We start from the raw sequence: 21,618 nt of genomic DNA on the forward strand, positions 1-21,618 counted from the left end.
ACAGGAGATGGTGAGAGACTAGAGATATACTACAGGAGATGGTCAGAGACTGCAGATATACTACAGGAGATGGTCAGGGACTACAGATATACTACAGGAGATGGTCAGAGACTACAGATATACTACAGGAGATGGTCAGAGACTACAGATATACTACAGGAGATGGTCAGAGACTGCAGATATACTACAGGAGATGGTCAGAGACTACAGATATACTACAGGAGATGGGCAGAGACTGTAGACATGCTACAGGAGATGGTCAGAGACTACAGTCATACTACAGGAGATGGTCAGAGACTGCAGATATACTACAGGAGATGGTCAGAGACTACAGATATACTACAGGAGATGGTCAGAGACTGCAGATATACTACAGGAGATGGTCAGAGACTACAGATATACTACAAGAGACTGTCAGAGACTGCAGATATACTACAGGAGATGGTCAGAGACTGTAGACACGCTACAGGAGATGGTCAGAGACTGCAGATATACTACAGGAGATGGTCAGAGACTGCAGACATACTACAGGAGATGGTCAGAGACTGCAGACCTACTACAGGAGATGGTCAGAGACTGCAGATATACTACAGGAGATGGTCAGAGACTGCAGACATACTACAGGAGATGGTCAGAGACTGCAGACATACTACAGGAGATGGTCAGGGACTACAGACATACTAGAGGAGATGGTCAGAGACTGGAGATATTCAGCAAGAGATAGACAGAGACTGCGCCCATGCTACAGGAGTAATTAGAAACTGAGGATATACTGCAGAGGACAGTCAGAGAATGAGGACATGTCACTAATAGGGATCACTTGCCATTACAACTCCTAAGTAAAAATGTTCCCAATCTTGTCCGCACATCAAGCACAGAAAGGTCACAGGTGGCCCTCAGGCTGGAGTATGGACACCAGGAACTAGAGGCTCAGGCTAGTCACATACTGACAGATTTTATTTTTATTTTTTTCAGAAGAATCAACAAAAATTCAACTAAACTTTTTAAACGAAAGGTGAAGTGAACAAAAGATTCCAACATATTCTGTGGTTGTTTAGTACAATCCGTACAATGCAGCTTCATTGGCTGTTTCCGATCGGTTCCACTTTGAACATTTACTAAAGCAGAGGTCTCCAAACTACAGCCCACAGTTGTCCCACTGCTAGATTTCATCCAGACCCTAGTAGCTATGGTCAGTGACATGATGTGCACAGATGGTTAGGATCAGCAGAGGCTGCCTATGGTCTCCGCTTCTGATGTAAGGGGGGGACTCAGATGAAGACCCTGATGTAAGGGGGTGTTCTGATGTGGACACTGATTTAAATTGGGGATTTGATGTGGACTCTGATGTATGGGGGGACTCTGTTGGGGACTCTGATGTAAGGCTGGACTATGATGTGAACTCTGATGTATGGGGGGACTCTGTTGGGGACTCTGATGTAAGGCTGGACTATGATGTGAACTCTGATGTATGGGGGGACTCTGTTGGGGACTCTGATGTAAGGGAGGACTATGATGTGAACTCTGATGTATGGGGGGACCCTGTTGGGGACTCTGATGTAAGGGGGGGACATTGACAGAAACCCTGATGTAAGGGGTGACTCTGATGGGGACTCTGATGTGAGGGAGGATTCTGATGGGTACCTGATGCCAGGGGGGACCCTGGTGGGTAATCTGATGTAAGGGGAGCTATGATGGGAGTTTTTTCAGCTCATGATTATTTGTAAAATATATAAGATGTGGCCTCCCATACTAAAAAAGATTGCAGTCCCTGTCCTCAAGAAATAATCATGGCTCTTAAAGTTTGTTCAGGTCACAGAGCCAATTAGGTTCTGGAGAATTATAGAAAAGAATTATTCTATGAGTGAAATAAAAGTGGAGGTTGGTTCTGCGCTATTCCGAGTAACGTGCAAATATTGCTAAAGGTAGCAGAACACAAAGATAGTGTCCACATGCAGAGAAGCATCCAATATTGAAAGGATATATAAATACTGTTAAAAAACTTTCTGTAAAACAATACGTGCAATATAACACAATACTGATGACAAAGTGCAGAGTGCAAAGGTAAGTTGATAGTGCCACTAGAATGGATGTGGTAAGTATCAAACTACGGATAGGTGTGATATATATACATACACAACAAAAATAAATAGACTGTGCAAATTGACAGAACAATATATATAAAAAGTATCAAATATATATATATATATATATATATATATATATATATATATATATATATATATATGTAGAAGATTATCAATAGTACATTTTCCTGTGCAGAGTGCAAAGGACCTGTGCAAAATGCAAAACAGTGTGCAAACCACGCATACAGCAAAAAAGGTGTATCAGCTGCAAAAACGATGGAAGTCCAAATTAATCAAAGGTGTGCAAACTAATTCCAAAGTGTGCAAAATAACTGAGAATATAGTCCAATAGGATTATATCTTCTTTTGCATTTTGCACAGGTCCTTTGTTCTGTCAATTTGCACAGTCTATTTATTTTTGTTGTGTATGTACGGTATATATATCACACCTATCCGTAGTTTGATACTTAACACATCCATTCTAGTGGCACTATCAACTTACCTTTGCACGCTGCACTTTGTCATCAGTATTGTGTTATATTGCACGTATTGTTTTACAGAAAGTCTTTTAACAGTATTTATATATCCTTTCAATATTGGATGCTTCTGTGCATGTGGACACTATGTTTGTGTACTGCTACCTTTAGCAATATATAGTTTTTGCACTTTACTCGGAATAGCGCAGAACCAACCTCCACTTTTATTTCATTGCCCTATGGGTTTGGCTTGACCCATGTTCGGTGCCTGCAGCAGTTCCACCTTGAGTTTTTCCTGTTATTATTTATTATTTTAGAAAGAAAAGTTGATGTTAGTATACAATAATTACATTTGATAAGTTCTGGAAAGTTACTGAATAAAAATGTGTCCCTCCCACAAATTGTGTTTTTGACTTCTTATATTTTATGGTGTTCATTAAGGGACAGTTTATATTGTTGCCACATGCAAAAATGCACTTCCCTATAAAATAAAAATAAAAATAAAAATAATGCTTGTTCCAATCTCAGCGCTGAAATGCATTTTCAAAAATATGACGTCTGTTTTTTCTGCATTTTAATGCATTGGGTGGCCGGCCCTTTGTTTGCTCACTTAGGGCCATGTTGGATGAGTGATTTATTTGCAGCAACTTTTTTTTTTTTTTTTCCTGAAAGCGATATCTCACTAAAAAATCATAGTTATTTCCTGTAGAATTGCCAACGCTCTAAATTTTACAGCGATTTGTCATCTATCTATTTATCTATCTATCTATCTATCTATCTATCTATCTATCTATCTATCTATCTATCTATCTATCTATCTATCTATCTATCTATCTATCTATCTATCTATTTATCTATCCAGGGGCACACAAAGGTAAATACTTAAACTGAATAAGAACCTACTTGATGTATACACTGCACACATATTCTGCAGTATTGTACCAATAAAATACTCTTTAAAGTGAATTTAAAGGCATGCACAGACATACAGAGTGCAGGAGACATGAGTATGTAAAATACAGAGTGCAGCTGTCAGGAGTATGCAGTTTACTAAGTATAGTGATGAGGAGTGTGTAATATACTAAGTATGGGGCTCAGGAGTATATAACCTACTAAAGGTGGGGGTTGGGTGTATGTAACATACTGATTGCAGGGGTCAGAAGTATGATGAAGTCAGTACAGAATGGTGAAGTCAGGACTATGTAAAGTGCAGGGGTCAGGAGTATGTAACATACAGAATGGTGAAGTCATGAGTATGTAAAGTGCAGGGGTCAGAGTATGTAACATACAGAATGGTGAAGTCAGGAGTATGTAACAAATAAAGTACAGGGGTCAGGAGTAAGTAACATACTGATTGCAGAGGTCAGAAGTATGTAACATACAGAGTGGTATAATCAGGAGTATGTAACAAAATGCAGGGGTCAAGAGTATGTAATATACAGCATGCAAGGGTTAGGCGTATGTGGACTATGTACAAAGCACCAGCATCAGGTGAATGTAACATACAAAATGTAGGGGTCAGGACTCGGAGTATGTAACATACCCAGAAAGCAAGGATAACTTGCCACAAATTTGTGACAGTGTTGAATTGTAATGCCGCGTACACACGATTGGGATTTTGGACAGAAACAGATATGATGACTTTTCCAACGGGATTCCGCTCAAGCTTGGCTTGCATACACACGGTCACACAAAAGTTTGCTGAACTTTCGACCGTCAAGAACGCGGTGACGTACAACACTACGACGAGCCGAGAAAATGAAGTTCGATGCTTCCAAGCATGCGTCGAATTGTTTCCGAGCATGCGTAGGAATTTTGTGCGTCGGAATTGCCACAGATGATCGCATTTTCGGATAGGAACTTTTTCCAACCGAAAATTGAGAACTTGGAATTCGGCCAGCAAAAGTCCGATGGAGCATACACACGGTAGCATTTTTTGACCAAAAGCTCTCATCGGTCTTTTGCTGGCCGAATTTCCGATCATGTGTACGCGGGATAAGTCTGTTATCTTGCTGCACATTTTCGCTGGCAAGTTGTACACTTGCAGACAGGGTGGATTTGATTTAGTTCAATCTTATTTTATTAAGAAAGGAGAGGTATACAATACACAAGTATATCGTACATTAACACATAGATAGAAACATACATTTCAATTTTGATACCATAACGTCACATTGTATAGAGAATTTGTTAGCTTCGATGGAATTAATTTAGTATATAAGCCTGTGTAGCCATAGCACCTATTATGACATATTGAGGGTCGGTGAGCACCACTATTGGGTGGATTTGATTTAAATCACTAGTAAAAAGGCTTGATTTAAATCATAATTTTTAAAGAGCAACTGTCATCTCTGCCCCGCAGCTGCTCCTTCTCTGACCATCTGTTGACTCACCGACAGTCCCATTCACTTTACAGGGCGGCTGGTTTTGCAGCAGTGACACAACAAGGTGAGGGACGTGGCGGAAGCAGGTGAGTGGATGCCCGCTTACGAGCGCTGCCATGATGGATCTGAAATGACAGGGGCTCTATAAATGTGAGGACTTATTCTTGCTGGTAGTTAGAATCTTTAATATTTGCAAACAAAATGAAGGTTTCCTATTTAGAATAATAAGCTGTCAGGTTAGTAAAACAGCAATATCAGAAACGATTCAATCATACAGTTTGTAGTGTACATAGATTTGCAAAACAATGGGATAAAGGAATATTCCTGAACTTTGTTTTATCCCATGGTTTCTGTGAAATTGTGTGAATGCTTCAATACAGTGCATGTTATCTCAGCTTGCAGAGCTTGGATTTTTTGAATGAGTTTACCACAAATGTAAATATTGCAGAATATACAGCCTCATGCTACATAATTAAGGCCCATTTCATGCTGAATAAACTAAATTATTAATGTATCTTAAATAGAAAACTATCTTTAGATAGATTTTTACTCCAAAAGCATTTTATTAAAATAAATTTGATTAAAAAAAAAACTGATTTAAATCAAAAGAAATCTGATTTTTGGATTTTTTTTTTTTTATTGATTTTTAATTTATCCACCCTGTTAGCAGAGCACTTGAAGCACAAGTTCTAGTTGTCACTTTTCCAATTTGTAGCAAATTTGCGTGGCGAGACTCTAGCAAGTGCAAAGTTGCAGTGGTGAGTCTACAGCAAGAGCTCTGCAAGTCTACAGCATGAAAATTCAGTCACAGTGCCCCCTATGGTGGGATGATGTTGTACAACATAAATGAACCAGAACTTACAGCAGACTTGCAGAATGTTTGCAAAGAAAGTTGATCTGGAATCATGCAATGCAGATTTGCTGCAATTGTGCAACAAACTTGTGAAGCCTGGCAGGTCTAGCAATAGCGTAGCAAGTCATTTTCAAAATTGCAGCTCAATTGCTTGCTATCTGGGTACAGAATACAGGGGTCAGCAGTATGTAACATACAGAGCGCAGGGATCAGGATAATATACAATGCAGCACACAGCACTCCCTATGATTAATTTAAACATCACCCTCTTATTCGTTGCCCAAAAGTAACCACTATTAGACACATTGAAAACCACACACACTCACACACAAACAAGCACAATGACACAGTATGTGAAATGTTTTGTTCTATGATTCAGCCCTTTGTGGGGTGAAACGCAATGTAGCGTGAGAGGTAGACAGGCAGGGTTATATGCGGTGAATCCTCTATTTATTATTTTAAATCTGGTTTTAGTTCAGTGATGACATCAGTGTGCGGCCTGTTCATTTCTACTTGACAAACACAATGACACACACACTTACATACAGCGTCACACACTTACTCATACACAGTTGCCATTACTTACCTATTGGGTAAGACAGTCCTCTTGGTGGCATGGCTGACTGTCTCTCCAGCCTCTACCTAAGCTGCCAGTAGAAAAGCATGGGGGTGGCGGTTCTAAAGTGGAGGGACAGACCTGATTGGGAGCTCAACATCAACTGAAGCCTGCACACGGCAGGCTGATAATGCTGCTCCTAATCAGGAGGCAGCAACTGAAGCCTGAAACAGGAAGTGCTATTACTGGCGGGATCTCAAGGTATGAAACCTTGTAACAGATTCACGAAGAAGCAACTTTATTGAAGAGATTTGTGTGACGGGAGTCACTTTGGGCGGGGGGCCCGTGGAACCCAGAATCCCTTGGGGAGGTTGAGAAATCCTTGTTTCAGCTCCACATGCACCTCCTATGTCTAAGTCACCCTGTGTCTCTAATCTCTAATAGGGGCACAGGGTGACCAAGAACCGCAGTCTGATCTGTACTAATCGGACTCACTGTACAGCCACACTGGAATGTTGTATAGTTGTGTGTGTGTGTATAAATAAATATATATATATATATATATATATATATATATATATATATATATATATATATATACACACATATATTGTATATTGTCTCATACTATGGTGTGCTCTGTGTTGGGTCGTTTGGGCTGTGGCTGTATCCCATTGTTCTATTGTGTATGTCTGCCTTGGGTATTATGGGATGTGTATGTAGATTAGCTGTGAGAGGGGAGGGGGGGAAATTCCTCCAAAAGCTCTCCCTGCTGATTGGACAGTCTACCCATCCTGAATGCAAAGGGGGGGGGGATTTGTCCTGATTGTCTCCTCTGTGTACCTGTGTTTCAATAAACAGTTTCATGTTTAGCAACCAAAACGAGTACTGTCTAGTTATTGGTTGTCAACGGTTTGGAATATCTGATATCTATATTCAGACTGGGAGCAAGCGGTATATGACGAAAGCACTCAAGTGGAGTGTGGGACGTTTCGTTACAATTTGTATACAGAGAGGAATGATGTCAAATATACCGTGAAACAAATTTAGGTTTTCATAAACTTTGAAAAAGATTTTAGGTTTGGAGACCTCCGCCAATGCTTCCAAAATGGTGAAATGTCTCCGGAATCTCCCAATTTTTCACAGAAACTTTGTGAAATAAAAAAACTCTCAATTTCACCCATCCCTAAGTGGAATGAAGTATTTGCAGGTTCTCTGTAATGTTGGACAGGAAAGTTGTTTTTCCTAAAACTGAGTTTGTATTCTGGTGCTGTGACTCATCGTGTCCTACTGTGACTCACCCGGCTGATTGGACGATAAATGAAGCCTTTCATTCGAAGTGGAATAAATTTAAAGCAAAACTCCAGGACGAGTATATATCATCTAAATACAATCGTCATGTGTATTTTTCTTGATTATCATGTGCTTTGTGTATTTCATCCAGATCTGTGCAGTAATCCAGTGTGAGACTTCCTGTAATAAAGACCGCTCACTGCTGCTTCCTCTCCTTTTGCAAGGGGACTGGTCTTGTTTCCTCCCCCTCCTGTAGTTTTCTGTAGTTGGTGGAGTCGGCTAAGCCCCTCCCACAGCTCTGTTCTCTGCATAGGCTATGTACAGCACAGTGATGATGTCACTGCTACTTTTACAAGGTAATTTCTGGGATTGATATACTTAGCAGCTATTGATTAACCACTTGACCTCCGGAAGGCTTACCCCCCTTCATGACCAGGCCATTTTTTGCGATACGACACTGCGTTAATTTACTGAGCGCCTGTGCCGTTCGCAAAAATGAGCAGCTCTTTAGCGGTGCTTTTCGGCCACTAGTGGGGCGGTTTTTACCCCCCGAAAATGTTAAAAAGTCCTGTTTTGTGGCGCTTTTAAGGCACTGCTAATTCATTGCAATGGGCAGGGGCGTTTTGGGAGCGCTATTTACAGCGCTCCCAACCCCCCCAAAGATGCTGCTTGCGGGACGTCCCACAAGCGCACCGCACCAGTGTGAAAAGACACACTACAATGAATGGGAGGCGCATTTCAGGTGCTTTTCAGAGGCTATTTCTATCGCCTGAAAACCACCTCAGTGTGAAAAGGGTCTAACTGACAATTATGCGGTCATGCAACATTGTACTAGTAATGGTGGCGATCAGCGGCTTATAGCAGGAATGCGATATTAAACTGGCTTAGAAGGGGTTAAACATCTAGGGCGGTCAAAAGGATAAATGTGTGCCTAACCAGTGTTTATGTGTATTACGTATATGTGTGCTGGTTTTACTAGGGGAAGAGAAGCTTTGCAGGAATACAGAATCCATCCCTTCCCCCCTATCAGAACTGCGATCTGCCTTGTTTACATCCCCGTTCTGTGTTGTTTACCAACAATTGGTGGGAGCCAGAAGTCATTGAGTGCCTGGCACCTGCAGATTGGCTTCTGCTGTAAATATTCACAGCAAAAGCGGCCCCCTGCAGTTGGAGGTGCCGGATCATGTATATATACATGATCCTGCACAGAGCAGTAAAACTGCTATAGGGCGGTCAGCAAGTGGTTAATATTGAGAAATATTTAAATTAAATTTTTTTTTTCAGCTTTATAACAATTATAGCAGAGACATGCATGTGAAATTATATGTGCAGAAATCCATTGAACACATAGATCCGCTCAGGATAATATTTACAGTAAAAAAAAAAAGCTAAAATGTTTACAGAAAAATCCAGTCCACCCAATCCTTTTCTTTTGTGGAGTGAAGAAGGGATTGGACTTTGCAAGTTTTTATTGCGGTCTGTGTCCCCCTTGAAGAAATTACCTTAATTTCCTGTTTCAATGACACCTGTCATTAGTAAAGACTAGAAGGGGATGTAATGCTGTTGGCACTGATCATCGGAGCAGTAAGTCAGGGGATATCTACACAAAAGGTGCTCAGCAATTAAAACCTGTCAGAGAATATAATACTTCCCTCACTCCACCTAAAATAAAAACATGTTTTGTTTGGAGTCCCACTTTAAAGGACATCAAGTGATGGGAAATCCCTCCAACAGGGACACAGACAAAAACAATAACACATTTTTCTGTACAGCCAGGAAGGGTTGGAACTTTTACAATCTTGACAATAGGTTTTATTCCTGTCTGCACCCTGCTGTCCAAGTGACAAACACTGCGGGGGTTACAGGGACAGGGAATTGTTTCCATTGGAGTCACAGACAAAAATAAAAACTTGACTACAAAGCAAAACACTGGGAAAAAAAGTAATCAAGATAAAAAATAAATAGCTCATTAAAAGAAAAAAAAACAAAACCAGCTTTTGCTGCAATAGTCGCCTTCAGTACAGGGATTTTTCATGCAGTACTTTTTTCTGCCACTAGATGTCCTCAGCCTGATGGTCAGATTTTCAACTCACTTCCTCTGAGCCCAGGTCATCCAGGCCCTCAGCCTGTGAATGATCAGTGAAAGGAGAAGCAGCAGACTTGCCTTAATGCATTAGGGTGTCATTCAAAATGTTACATGAGTTACTTCCCCTAGTACATGTAATAATGTGTTACTGCAACACATAAGTGTAATGCCGCATACACACGGTCGGATTTTCCGACGGAAAATGTTCGATGGGAGCTTGTTGTCGGCAATTCTGACCATGTGTAGGCTCCATCAGACATTTTCCATCGGAATTTCCGTCACACAAAATTTGTGAGCTGGTTCTCAAATTTTCCAACAACAAAATCCGTTGTCGTAAATTCCGATCGCGTGTACACAATTCCGACGCACAAAATTCCATGCAGGCTCGGAATCAAGCAGAAGAGCCGCACTGGCTATTGTACTTCATTTTTCTCGGCTCGTCGTACGTGTTGTACGTCACCGCGTTCTTGACGTTTGGAATTTCCGACAAGATTTGTGCGACCGTGTGTATGCAAGACAAGCTTGAGCCAAAATCCGTCGGAAAAAAATCCTTGGATCGGAATGTGCGATCGTGTGTACGCGGCATAAGGGGCTAATTTGCACTAGTGATAGCCCTCTAAAGAGCAATCCAAGCTAGATCGCTCTTAAGAAGGTGTTTCACAGTCAGTAAGGAGGTGCTATTTCACCTATATTAACCCCTACAAACCTGCACCGCTGAGCCGCAACCGTGTGCATGAATGTGGTTGCAAGGTGGTTGCGGTGCAGCCCTATTCAAGCAAATGGGTTACGTTCTATGGCTGGTACCGCCCGCCGAGTGCGACAGTAGTGATCATTCTTGCTGCACCCACAAAGCAAAGCATTGCCGGTGCAGCATGTGTACACCTCTGCTCGCTGCCTTTGAAGCTTAAGGGGGAGCAATAAGGGGAGGGGCTTGGGTTGGGTAAACACGTGACTCAGCCACGTGTTTTTACCACCCTACAACTTTAAATGTAAATGAGGCCAAAATAGGCTCTGTGAGTTTAAACATATTGGATGGAGAATCTTGTAGTTCATCATCTAGATTTCCCACCATGGTGTCATCACTATTTTATATGTTATATTGTGCATCAAATTTAATATAAATTTCATTTTATTTTCAACAAAGCTGTGATTTTCTCCTCTCTTCAATCAATGAGTTTGTTGTCAGAAAGTTGATTTCAGTTTCACGTTTCCGGCATCGTGTCAGCGAGTTTGAAGTTATGTCGGTCAGAGTTCACCTATGTATAGAATCTGTACACCACGCTGCAGCCTTGAATGTTTACCTAGTTTGTGGGGCCCTCGGGCCCTATCGCCGAGTGTTCTGTCATTCTCTGATAGAGCCCAGTCGGCATTCTTTTGTTGGGGCTACACAGAGGGATTTTGTACCCTACTACTGAAAGATTTAGGGTTCCTTCACACCAGTGCATTGCACACGTTCACTCAGGGCACAAAAACACGTTGCCCCTTTGTAGGTGTGTCATTAATTCTTAATGCTACCCTCATCATCGGCGTACGCACAGGGTGTGCCAGATGTGCCTGGGCACACCCTAATCACCCTGCGTGGCACGGATTCCCCTATTTAGACCCCTAATTATTCCCCAAACCCCCCCCTAATGGGGCTCCTGAAAAAATAAATAATTAAAAAAATAAAATTGTAAAAAATAAAATAATAAAAATAAAAACTACTGACACCGTCCACTGCTCTACTGACACCAATGTCTGCCCTAAAGACACTGTCCACTGCTCTACTGACACCGTCAGTATATAAACACATGCACACACACATGTGTTTGAGCTTTGGGGTGCACACCCTAATGCAATAGGCTGTGCACACCTATGACTCTCATGCATTTTGCAAACATGCATGCGTTAGCATGCACACAAATGCATGATGCCACAGTACCATGCGTTTTGGTGCAGGACGATTTTTAACCACTTCAATACAGGGCACTTATACACCTTCCTGCCCAGACCAATTTTCAGCTTTCAGCGCTGTCGCAGTTTGAATGACAATTCAGCGGTCATGCTACACTGTACCCAAACTACATTTTTTTTCATTTTGTTCCCCCAAATAGAGCTTTCTTTTGGTGGTATTTGATCACCTCTGCGGTCTTCATTTTTTGCTAAACAAATAAAAAAAAGACCGAAAATTTTGGTGTGTCAGACTGACACACCGCAACAACGATCGCCGCGATGCGCGCCCACGGGGGCTTAATATCCTGATCACGTCATATGAAACCACTTTGCCGCCGTCATTTTGCTATATGGCGAGCGGCAAGTGGTTAAAATGGTGCAGGCGTTCTATCAGATAGCCGCTACCCATCAAAATGCCGCTACCCGGCCTACTCTGCATGTATGATGCACAGCCGAAGTGAGGTTGCCTCGCGGCCATCTTGGCACACCTGCACTCGTCCGCAGTAAGCCTGGAGTTAGAAGCCGGCAAGCGAACATCCTTATACACCAACCGGAGTCTTTTTTTTTCTTTATAGTTATTTTTAAAAGTAAACTCAGCTTATATAGTAAAATGCAGTATTTAGAAGTCCGTAACACTGTTTTGATGTTTAATTTTAAAAGCAGCGATGTTCCGTCGCATCAGCAAACCTGTGAGATCATCAGGCTTGCCGCTGCTTTTAAAATTGAACATCAAAACCGTGTTACGGACTTCTAAATACTGCATTTTACTTTCCTGGTGCCTTCATGGCAGCATACACATGGTTACTCCGCCCCCAACCAACCCACAGGGCTAACTTTAACTCTATAAAACAGAAAGTCAGCCCCCCCCATATGCCATTCTTTTTTCTGTCCTCAAACCTGCAGAATCATGGATCACCTGGATACAGCTCTTACTATACCACTATGTTGGTACAACCATTACAGGTTCATGCTCCCCTGTATATGGAGTCCCATAACTTAGGCTGCTAAATGCGCCAAAAAGTTTGGGAACCCGTTTTTCTGTGGATCTTTTTGTGGTCAGGAGCTCAGGCATTCCCTCCATGTCTCTGCTAAGAAAACTGCTCCTAGGTAAAGACATCCCCCACCTGTTTGGGCTCTCTTCCGCTCCTTACCACTCCTTTTTCTTCTTGGAATGGCAGTAGTTATACTGCAAAGCGTGGCCGCATGCTTCCCCTCACTGTGTATCATCTGCGGCCCTTTGCGCGCCTCCCAGGCCTTAGTTATCCCCTTCAGAGGCAGAGCAGCGTCGCGGGTGACCTCATCAGCGCATGCGCGGTGGCTTCAGAGAAATCAGGGAATCATCTCCTGAGAGCTAGGAGAGGTTCCCTCTTATAAGCAGACTCATGCTTTTCATTATGGAGCAAGCCTGGGGTAAGAGAAGTGGGGCAGAGTAAAAAAAAAAAAAAAAATTATAAAAAAAAAGAAAAATCCTTTTTTTTCTGATCAGTTGAAAAAAAAAAAGTTAACCCTTTTGGTTTCTTTTTGACAGCGGCTTCCCGCAGCCCAGTGTCACAAAATGATCCTCAACATACCACTAGGTAAGTGGCTGCAACTGCCAGGTAAGTACAAATAAAAGAGCATCCCGCAAGAGATTCGCCGGATAGGAGGTCAAAAGGTCACAGTACCGTAAGAAGGGAACACTCTTCTTCAGCTCATGCATCTCATAGCCGCAGGTCCCCCCTACATATGGCTAGAAGAGCTCCCTCTCCACATTGTTCCTACCGCCCCAGAGACGAGACTTGCTGGGTCTGCAGAAGGGAAGCACTTCCAGAGAAATTAGTCTGCAAGGCATGTTTTCTGAAGGCAGCTGGGGATAAGGAACAGGAAAAGCAAGAGTCCATAGACACTATGAAAAAATTGATAAAGGACTCAATTCAGGAATTGGTTTCATCCCAGGATTTAGCAACTCCCTCAACAAGTTAGTTTTCCGTGGAGATCCCGGCTCAGCAAACAAACGCAGATATCAGTTCAGATGACGAAAAGACACGACAGAAGAACACTGTTCCTCTTTTGAACCATTTGTAGTTGCAGTGAAAGATGCGATCCAATGGGAAGAAGCTCCCGAACCTCCTGCCAAGTCCAGGAAATACTTTCCTCATTTAAAGAAAAAAGCACCGACCTTTGTGCTTATGGAAGAAATAAGGGAGGTAGTTATTGGAGGAATGGCGGAAGGTGGAAAAAGGCTATACTCGTTTTCAGAAGTTATATCCCCTAGTTGACTCAGATGCGCAGCTATTCAATTCCTTACCATCAATAGACGCCTCAATCATAAGGTTAGCAAGAAATAAGACACTGCCCTTAGAAGATGCCGTTTCCTTTAAAGACGTGCTGGATCGCAATTTTGACGCAGACCTCAAAAAAGCTTATCAAGCAGCTGGAGGAGCTTGTAAATCAGCAGTGGCTCTGACTTCTTTTTCCAGGGAGACAAAGGCTTGGATTGATAATATTGAGCTAGCTTTGAAGCAGGGTATCGAGTCAGACAAGATTATTAAATCCCTTGATGAATTGAAATTGGCTTCAGATTTTCTGGCTGAAGCTGCCATCGATACACTGAGATGTTCTGCAGGAGCCATGCTATACTAAGTGACCGCCAGAAGAGCACTTTGGTTAAAACCATGGTTTTGGCCTCCTCCAAACAAACATGGTGCCGCATACCCTATGACGGAAAAGCCCTCTTTGGCGAAAAGCTTGATACGGCCATTAACCGAGTAACAGGGGGAACGAGTGGCCCAATACTTCAGGATAGGAACAGGAGGAAAAAGTTTGCAGCTCGCCCTTCCTTTCAACAGAGGAACAAAGACACCAGGTAATTTAGGCAAGGGAGAGACTATAGAAGAAACTGGAGAGGTTCCCGGGCTACCTTCTTAAAGATGGGAAAGCAGAAGACTACATATACTACGCCCGAAAACCAAAAGTCTTTGACTTCCTGCCAACCCAAACCGGTCCAGTAGGGGCTCATCTCAGGGCTTTCGCTCAAGTTTGGGTGAAATCTTGCACAGATCAGTGGGTCACTTCCACAATACTCCACGGGCACTTCTAGAGGTTCAGGCACCACCCACCCCGTTCTTCTTTTCTACCCACCAAGATCCGAGTTCCAGAGAAAAATGGGAAATTCTTATCCAGTATGTACAGATGCTAATACATCAAGAAACAGTAATATCAGTTCCGGAGTCAGAAAAGTTTTTGGGTTTTACTCCCCAATTTTTTTAGTACCCAAAAAAACTGGAGGCTGGAGGCCGGTTCTGGATGTAAAGCGACTAAACATGGAATCTCTCAATATAGTAATCCTAGCAGTACAACTGGAGGATTGGATGGTCTCTATAGACCTCAAAGACGCTTACCTACATATTCCAATTCATCACGATTTCCAGCCCTCTCTACGATTCAAAGTAGGGGAACTCCATTTACAGTTTCAATGTCTGCCGTTTAGCATATCGACAGCCCCCAGAACCTTTACAAAGGTGTTGGTGGCGATTCTAGCTCCTCTTAGAGAGAAGAGGATACGTATCCTACACTATCTAGACCAGGGGTCTTCAAACTGCGGCCCTCCAGGTGTTCAGGAACTACAATTCCCATCATGCCTAGTCATGTCTGTGAATGTCAGAGTTTTACAATGCCTCATGGGATGTGTAGTTCCACAGCAGCTGGAGGGCCGTAGTTTGAGGATCCCTGATCTAGACGATATACCAATCCTGTATCAACACAAAGAAACGCTCCAAACTCACCTACAGGAAGTCATGGACACATTAACAAAATATGGTTGGCTAATAAACTATCCAAAGAGTCAGTTTTTCCAAGCACAAAAAAATTATATACCTTGGGGCATTGTTTAATACCCCGAAGAGAGCGGTGTCCCACCCTCTAATCCTTCTAATCATAGCCAAAGTAGGGAGAGCTATGGCGAGCAGAACAATGTCAGCAGCGAATTGTCTGAGTCTCCTGGGATCATTTTCCTCATGCATCCCAATTTTGAAGTGAGCCCAATGGAAATGGCAGTTCGACATGGAAGGCATAGTGTCCAACATTTTGGAGTTAAGAGCAGCCTGGATAGCGATATCCCATCTGGCATCCTCTCTGAGAGGCAAGTCCTTCCTGCTACAGATTGACAACAAATCGACAGTAGCCTATGTCCAGAACCAAGGGGGGACACACGCAGGTCGTTGTCCAACGAGGTAGCCCCGATAATCCTCGTTGGACAACATCCTCCGAAAGGAATCTCACCAACCTCAGAGCAACTTATATCCCAGCTCTGGAAAATCACCTGGCAGATCGCCTATCAAGGAAGTTCATCAAAAACAATGAATGGTCCTTGAACCAGGAGGTTTTCCAATGCATCTGCCACCAATGGGGCAGCCCTCAAATAGACCTTTTTTGCATCTACTCTCAATGCCAAAACACCCCTCTTCTTCACGAGGTTTCCAGTCCGGGATTCAGTGGATGGATCTTCCAAGTAGGATATGCATTCCCTCCGATCCCTCTGATACTGAGATTGCTTCAATGCCTAACAGAAGAACAAGTAACCATCTTAGCAGTAATCCCTTACTGGCCGGGAAGGCCCTGGTTTACTCTATTGACCAAGCTGTCTCTTTGCAATCCTTTAACACTTCCAGTGACACGCAACCTTCTGTCCCAGGGGAACCTCTTCCATCCACATCCAGAAATATTATTATTATAGGCTTACCTGTAGGTACAAGTGGTGTAACTAGGTTTGCAACCACTTTAAAAGAACTCTAATGAATGAAAGGGGGGGGGGCAGAAGTCAAGCTGACTTGCTGCAGCTGCTAATGCACATTGTGAAAAGTTCACAGTGTGCAGTGAAATCAGAGTAAGCCATTTCAGTCCAGGAGAGGAACCGGTACAACTGTGCAAGACTGAAGGGAAGACCAGAGAGGAGGTCAGATTTAAATGTCGGATTTTTGCAATGAAGAATATTGCTTTCAGGACATATTTGTTACATGATCCCACATAGGATCCACTATGGCTATAGTCTATGATGTGTTACTGTTTTGCTGGTTGGGTTGCTCACTGTCTTGGCATGAGCTGGCAATGCATGCTGGTTTTGGGTGTGGCGCAACCCTGAGGGAGCAGCGAACATCGCATTCTGAATGGAGCGGAAAGGAGGGGGGAGGCCACAAGGGGCAAGAAAATAAAAGATATTTAAAGGGGATGTACAGCTATGGCAGGACAAATGAATCAACATTTAGGTCCGAAATACGTGGGAGAGTCATATGTCAAGCCGGTTAGCGATTTAAAGAGGATCTGTCAGTAATATAACAAGTCTCCATCAATAAATCCCTGACATGTCACAATATACAGCAACAGTATCCTTAAAAAGCTATCCTTGAGCTTTGGTTTGCCTAGGCTGAGATGATGTCATAAGTCTGCTGCGGGCAGCATGAAGCATTTCCTCAGTCTTCCCTCTTCCAGTAATCAGACTGCAATATTGTAACTATGTAGCAAAAGCCACAATATGGGAGGATGCAGCAAGGGATTATCTGTGTCAGACATTTCTGCAGACGGCCAAGAAATGCACAGACCCCAGGTTTTTCATGATTGTGTCATCTTTGAGCAGAAATCTCAGTTCAGGTAGTAGATGGTGACCTGGGCAAAGATGGTTGATGAAAGATGACTCGCCGCAAGATCACTTTTATAGGTGGTGGGAGAGGGGCCCCCCTCCCGCCGCGCTCTGCTGCCCACCGCCGCTTACCGTAGCCACTGGCAGCGCAGAGGTGATCGCATCCTCTCCCCTGCTTGGCTGGCTGCCGAGTGAGGGGAAGATGGCCCCCACCCGGCTCCATACCATTGCAGGGCGGAAGCGACGACAAAACGTCACTTCCGCCCATAGCTCTTAAAGGAACATTTTTTTTTCCAAACAACTTTTTTTTTTTTTTTTTTTTTTTATTGCACTGTAGTGTAAATATGAGATCTGAGGTCTTTTTTGACCCCCGGTCTCACGTTTAGGAGGACCTGTCATGCTTTTTTTCTATTACAATGGATGTTTACATTCCTTGTAAAAAGAATAAAAGTGACACAATTGTTTTTAAAAAGAACAGTGTAAAAATAAAAAATAAAAAGTAAAATAATTAAGAAAGAAAAAAAAAATTTTTACGCGCCCCGTCTCGTCGAGCTCGCGCGCAGAAGCGAACGCATACATGAGCAGCGCCCGCCACTGAAAACAGTTCAAACCATACATGTGAGGGATCGCCGCGATCGGTAGAGCGAGAGCAATAATTCTATCCCTAGACCTCCTCTGTAACTCAAAACATGCAACCTGTACAATTTTTTTAAAATGTCTCCTATGGAGATTTTTAAGGATAAAAGTTTGTCGCCATTCCACGAGCGGGCGCAATTTTGAAGCATGACATGTTGGGTATCAATTTACTCGGCGTAACATCACCTTTCACAATATAAAAAAACATACTGTCTTATTTTTTAATTCAAAAAAGTGTATTTTTTCCAAAATAAAGTGCGCTTGTAAGACCGCTGAGCAAATACGGTGTTACAGAAAGTATTGCAACGACCGCCATTTTATTCTCTAGGGTGTTAGAAAAAAATGTATATATAATGTTTGGGGGTTCTAAGTAATTTTTCTAGCAAAAAAAGAACTGATTTTAACTTGTAAACAACAAGTTTGAAAAATAGGCCCGGTCCTTAAGTGGTTATATTCCCTAATAAAAATAACAAAAAAACAAGCACATTGTCAGGGCTTGGCTCAGCCTTGGCTCAGGGCTTGGCTTCCTTCTCTGAGCTGGCCGCTCAGCTGTCGGCTAATTGCCAGCTCCCATCTCTCTTCACAGTTACTCAGCTGTTGATGATATCCTGCTCGTCAGTCCTGCCTACTTAAGCTGTCCACATCCAGAGGATCTGTGCTTTCGCCTTGGTCGAACATCACAGAAACTATCTACTGCGATCCTGTTCAAGACGTGCTTAGCTGACATCCCTTCTGGCTCCATATCCTGCTTGCTGTTCCACTACAATGATCCCTGACTTCTGGCTTTGCTGACTATCCGTTCCGGTTACTGAACTTTGGCTATGTTTTGACTACGTTTGTTCTTATTACTTTTATTCTTAAACAAGTGTGATTTAACTGTACTTCTGTCTTGGCCTGATTTCATGGTTTCTGACACACATGGACTGTTTTCTGCCTGAGAGTGACTGAGGAGTGAACACCGGGCTTGGCAGGGTGACAGGTGGGCCACATCACTTAGCAGCCCCTACACATAGACTACCAGAATAGAGCAATGTTGCCCTTTGCATCCAGATACATAAAATGCCAGAGCAGTGCAATGCTGCCCTCTGCAGACTGATATATAAAATGCCAGAGCAGAGCAATACTGCCCTCTGCAGGGAAGAGATAAGAGATATATAATGACATAGCAGTGCAATGCTGCCCTCTGCAGGGCAAATATATAAAATGCCAGATCAGTGATACTGCCCTCTGCAAGCAGATATATAGAATGTCAGAGCAGTGCCAGGGTCCTTCTACTGGGTAGGAACTAAGTGTCGACGAAGTGTCACCTCCCTGAAATGAGTCTTTGCAGGTTGGGATGTTCGCTATACTGTTGGAGTTCACTCAAAAATGCATCCCACTGCATATGATGTGACGTCCCTATTGACAGTAGACTACATTTTTCTATTTTGTCCCCGATTGCTACTGTTGAGGTTTGCTAATACAATAGCAAAATATGGATTTTTTTTTTAGCTTCATTAATATTTTCTGCTATGTTCTCATTTAGTATGTAAACCGCTTCCCCTCCCCCACCACCTCCTGATCATTAGTGAGTTTACTGAATAAATAATTAAGAGAATTAATAAAGAGAACAATTCAGAAAATTATAATTTCCCATGTAAATGGTACTGAGCGAGATGCAAATGTCACATTTCAAAAATGATTTATTTATTTTGAGTTAGTAGAAGCAAATCTCAGTTTTCATTTTGGAACAATCGTCCCTATTGACACATCTCGGTAGCTCCACCTATCCCTTTCTATGATTTCCATGTCACTATATAAATAATGATCAGTGTCTCTTTAAATCCAGTTGTGTCCTGGCGCGGAGCAGAAGAAAGGGGGCGTGGCTGGAAAACAGGCCCTTATTGGCTGAGAGTCCGTAGAAGCAGGATGTGTGCGTTCCAAGCCTCGTACTGGGTGCCCGCTGTGAGTGGCCGTGCTGGCTGGGTTAGAGGTGCTGGGCGGAGCCAGGGGGTGTTGTGCTCAGCAGCTGCCCATTGCTCAGTGTAGAAGTGACAACAATATGGTGCTGAGAGGCTGCTGGAGGCTCCTGACCCCAGTGCTGGGCCATGGGAGGGTGGAGAAGATGGGGCCCTGGACAGGGGCCCCCAGAGCAGTGCCTGCCAGGATGTGCAACATTTCTGCCTGCTCCTACAAGCTGAGGAATGTGGACTGTGAGTACTGCAATCTGCAATGAGGGGTTGGGGTCCATGACAAACTATATACAATGTTTTACTGGCCTGCATGGAGGAAAGGGGCTTGGAGGGGCTCCATGACAATCTATATACAATGTTTACTGACCTGCATGGAGGAGGGGGGCTTGGAGGGGCTCCATGGCAATCTATATACAATGTTTACTGACCTGCATAGAGGGGAGGGGCTCCATGACAATCTATATACAATGTTTACTGACCTGCATGGAGGAGAGGGGCTCCATGGCAATCTATATACAATGTTTACTGACCTGCATAGAGGGGAGGGGCTCCATGACAATCTATATACAATGTTTACTGGCCTGCATGGAGGAGGGGGGCTTGGAGGGGCTCCATGGCAATCTATATACAACGTTTACTGATTTGCATGGAGGAAAGGGGCTTGGAGGGGCTCATTGACAATCTATATACAATGTTTACTGGCCTGCATGGAGGAAAGGGGCTTGGAGGGGCTCCATGACAATCTATATACAATGTTTACTGGTCTGCATGGAGGAAAGGGGCTTGGAGGGGCTCCATGACAATCTATATACAATGTTTTAAATCCTGTCTGCAGGCTGAGGGCTGGAAGTGGCTCCGTTATAATGTGTGTGTGTGTGTGTGTGTGTGTGTGTGTGTGTGTGTATATACAATGTTAATTGGCATGCATGGAGGCTGAATAGGCTGTTGAATTCTAAATACAATGTTACTTAATCTGCATGCAGGCTGAGGATTGAGGGCTGTCAGTGGCTCTAATATATTCTGTATACAATGTTTTTTAGCCTGTCTGCAGGCTGAGGAATGAGGGCTGGGAGTTGCTCCATTATAGTCTATGTACAATTATTATTTTTGTTTTTGTTTTTGACTGTTGCAATCTAAATACAACGTTTTAAATCCTGTCCTGCATGCTAAGGAATGAGGGCTGTGAGTGGCCCCCATTACAATCTAATGTACACTGTTCATTGGCTTGCATGGAGGGTGATAAGGCTGTTGCAATCTAAATACAATGTTTTTATGAAGCTGCATGCAGGCTGAGGATTGAGGGCTGTGATTGGCTGTATTACAATGTGTATACAATGTTTTCTTACCTGTTCTATCTAAATCCAAGGTTGTAAATCATGTCTGCAGGCTAAGGAACGTGGGCTGTGTGTGTGTGTGTGTGTGTGTGTGTGTTACAATCCAAATAGAATATTCTTGAACCTGCAGGCTGAGGACGGAGGGCTGTCAGTGGCTCCTTCAGGCTCAGGAATGAGGGCTTTGAGTGTTTGTAGTACCATCCTAAATATGATCATTGTTAACATCTGAGCAACACAAATTGGAAATCATTCTAGAAAAGCACCCCCCTAGCATTTCTGGCTGAGGCCATCTTGAGTAAGGGAAGATGCTTCATGTAGCATTTACTTCCTGGAATCCAGCTGTCCTTAGCTCAGGCATGCAAGCAGGAAAGGGTGTGCTTAGCTGAGACAGCCTATCTCCCCCCCCCCCAAGACT

The 21,618-nt window shown here is 43.1% G+C and overlaps 2 protein-coding genes across 3 annotated transcripts in view; one reads left to right on the forward strand and one right to left on the reverse strand.

Moving 5' to 3' along the window:
• Window positions 1-17,555, reverse strand: part of BANP (BTG3 associated nuclear protein) — a 662,871-nt gene extending 645,316 nt beyond the window's left edge. The window contains exon 1 of the mRNA XM_073605714.1: window positions 17,414-17,555. The gene's annotated coding sequence lies outside the window, so the exon portion shown is untranslated. The remainder of the gene's footprint in view (window positions 1-17,413) is intronic.
• The window catches only part of CA5A (carbonic anhydrase 5A), a 55,367-nt gene that overhangs the window by 1,473 nt on the left and 32,276 nt on the right, over window positions 1-21,618 (forward strand). Inside the window, exon 1 of one of the 2 annotated variants that reach the window (XM_073605717.1) lies at window positions 19,919-20,109. The exons of the other annotated variant lie outside the window; for it this stretch is intronic. Coding sequence (XP_073461818.1) covers window positions 19,959-20,109 — 151 coding nt within the window. The 5' untranslated portion in view covers window positions 19,919-19,958. Of the gene's footprint in view, window positions 1-19,918; window positions 20,110-21,618 lie in introns of those variants that run through there. 2 annotated transcript variants of the gene reach the window in all.

The sequence above is a fragment of the Aquarana catesbeiana genome, linkage group LG11, assembly GCF_042186555.1.
Source record: "Aquarana catesbeiana isolate 2022-GZ linkage group LG11, ASM4218655v1, whole genome shotgun sequence".
Taxonomy (NCBI): domain Eukaryota; kingdom Metazoa; phylum Chordata; class Amphibia; order Anura; family Ranidae; genus Aquarana; species Aquarana catesbeiana.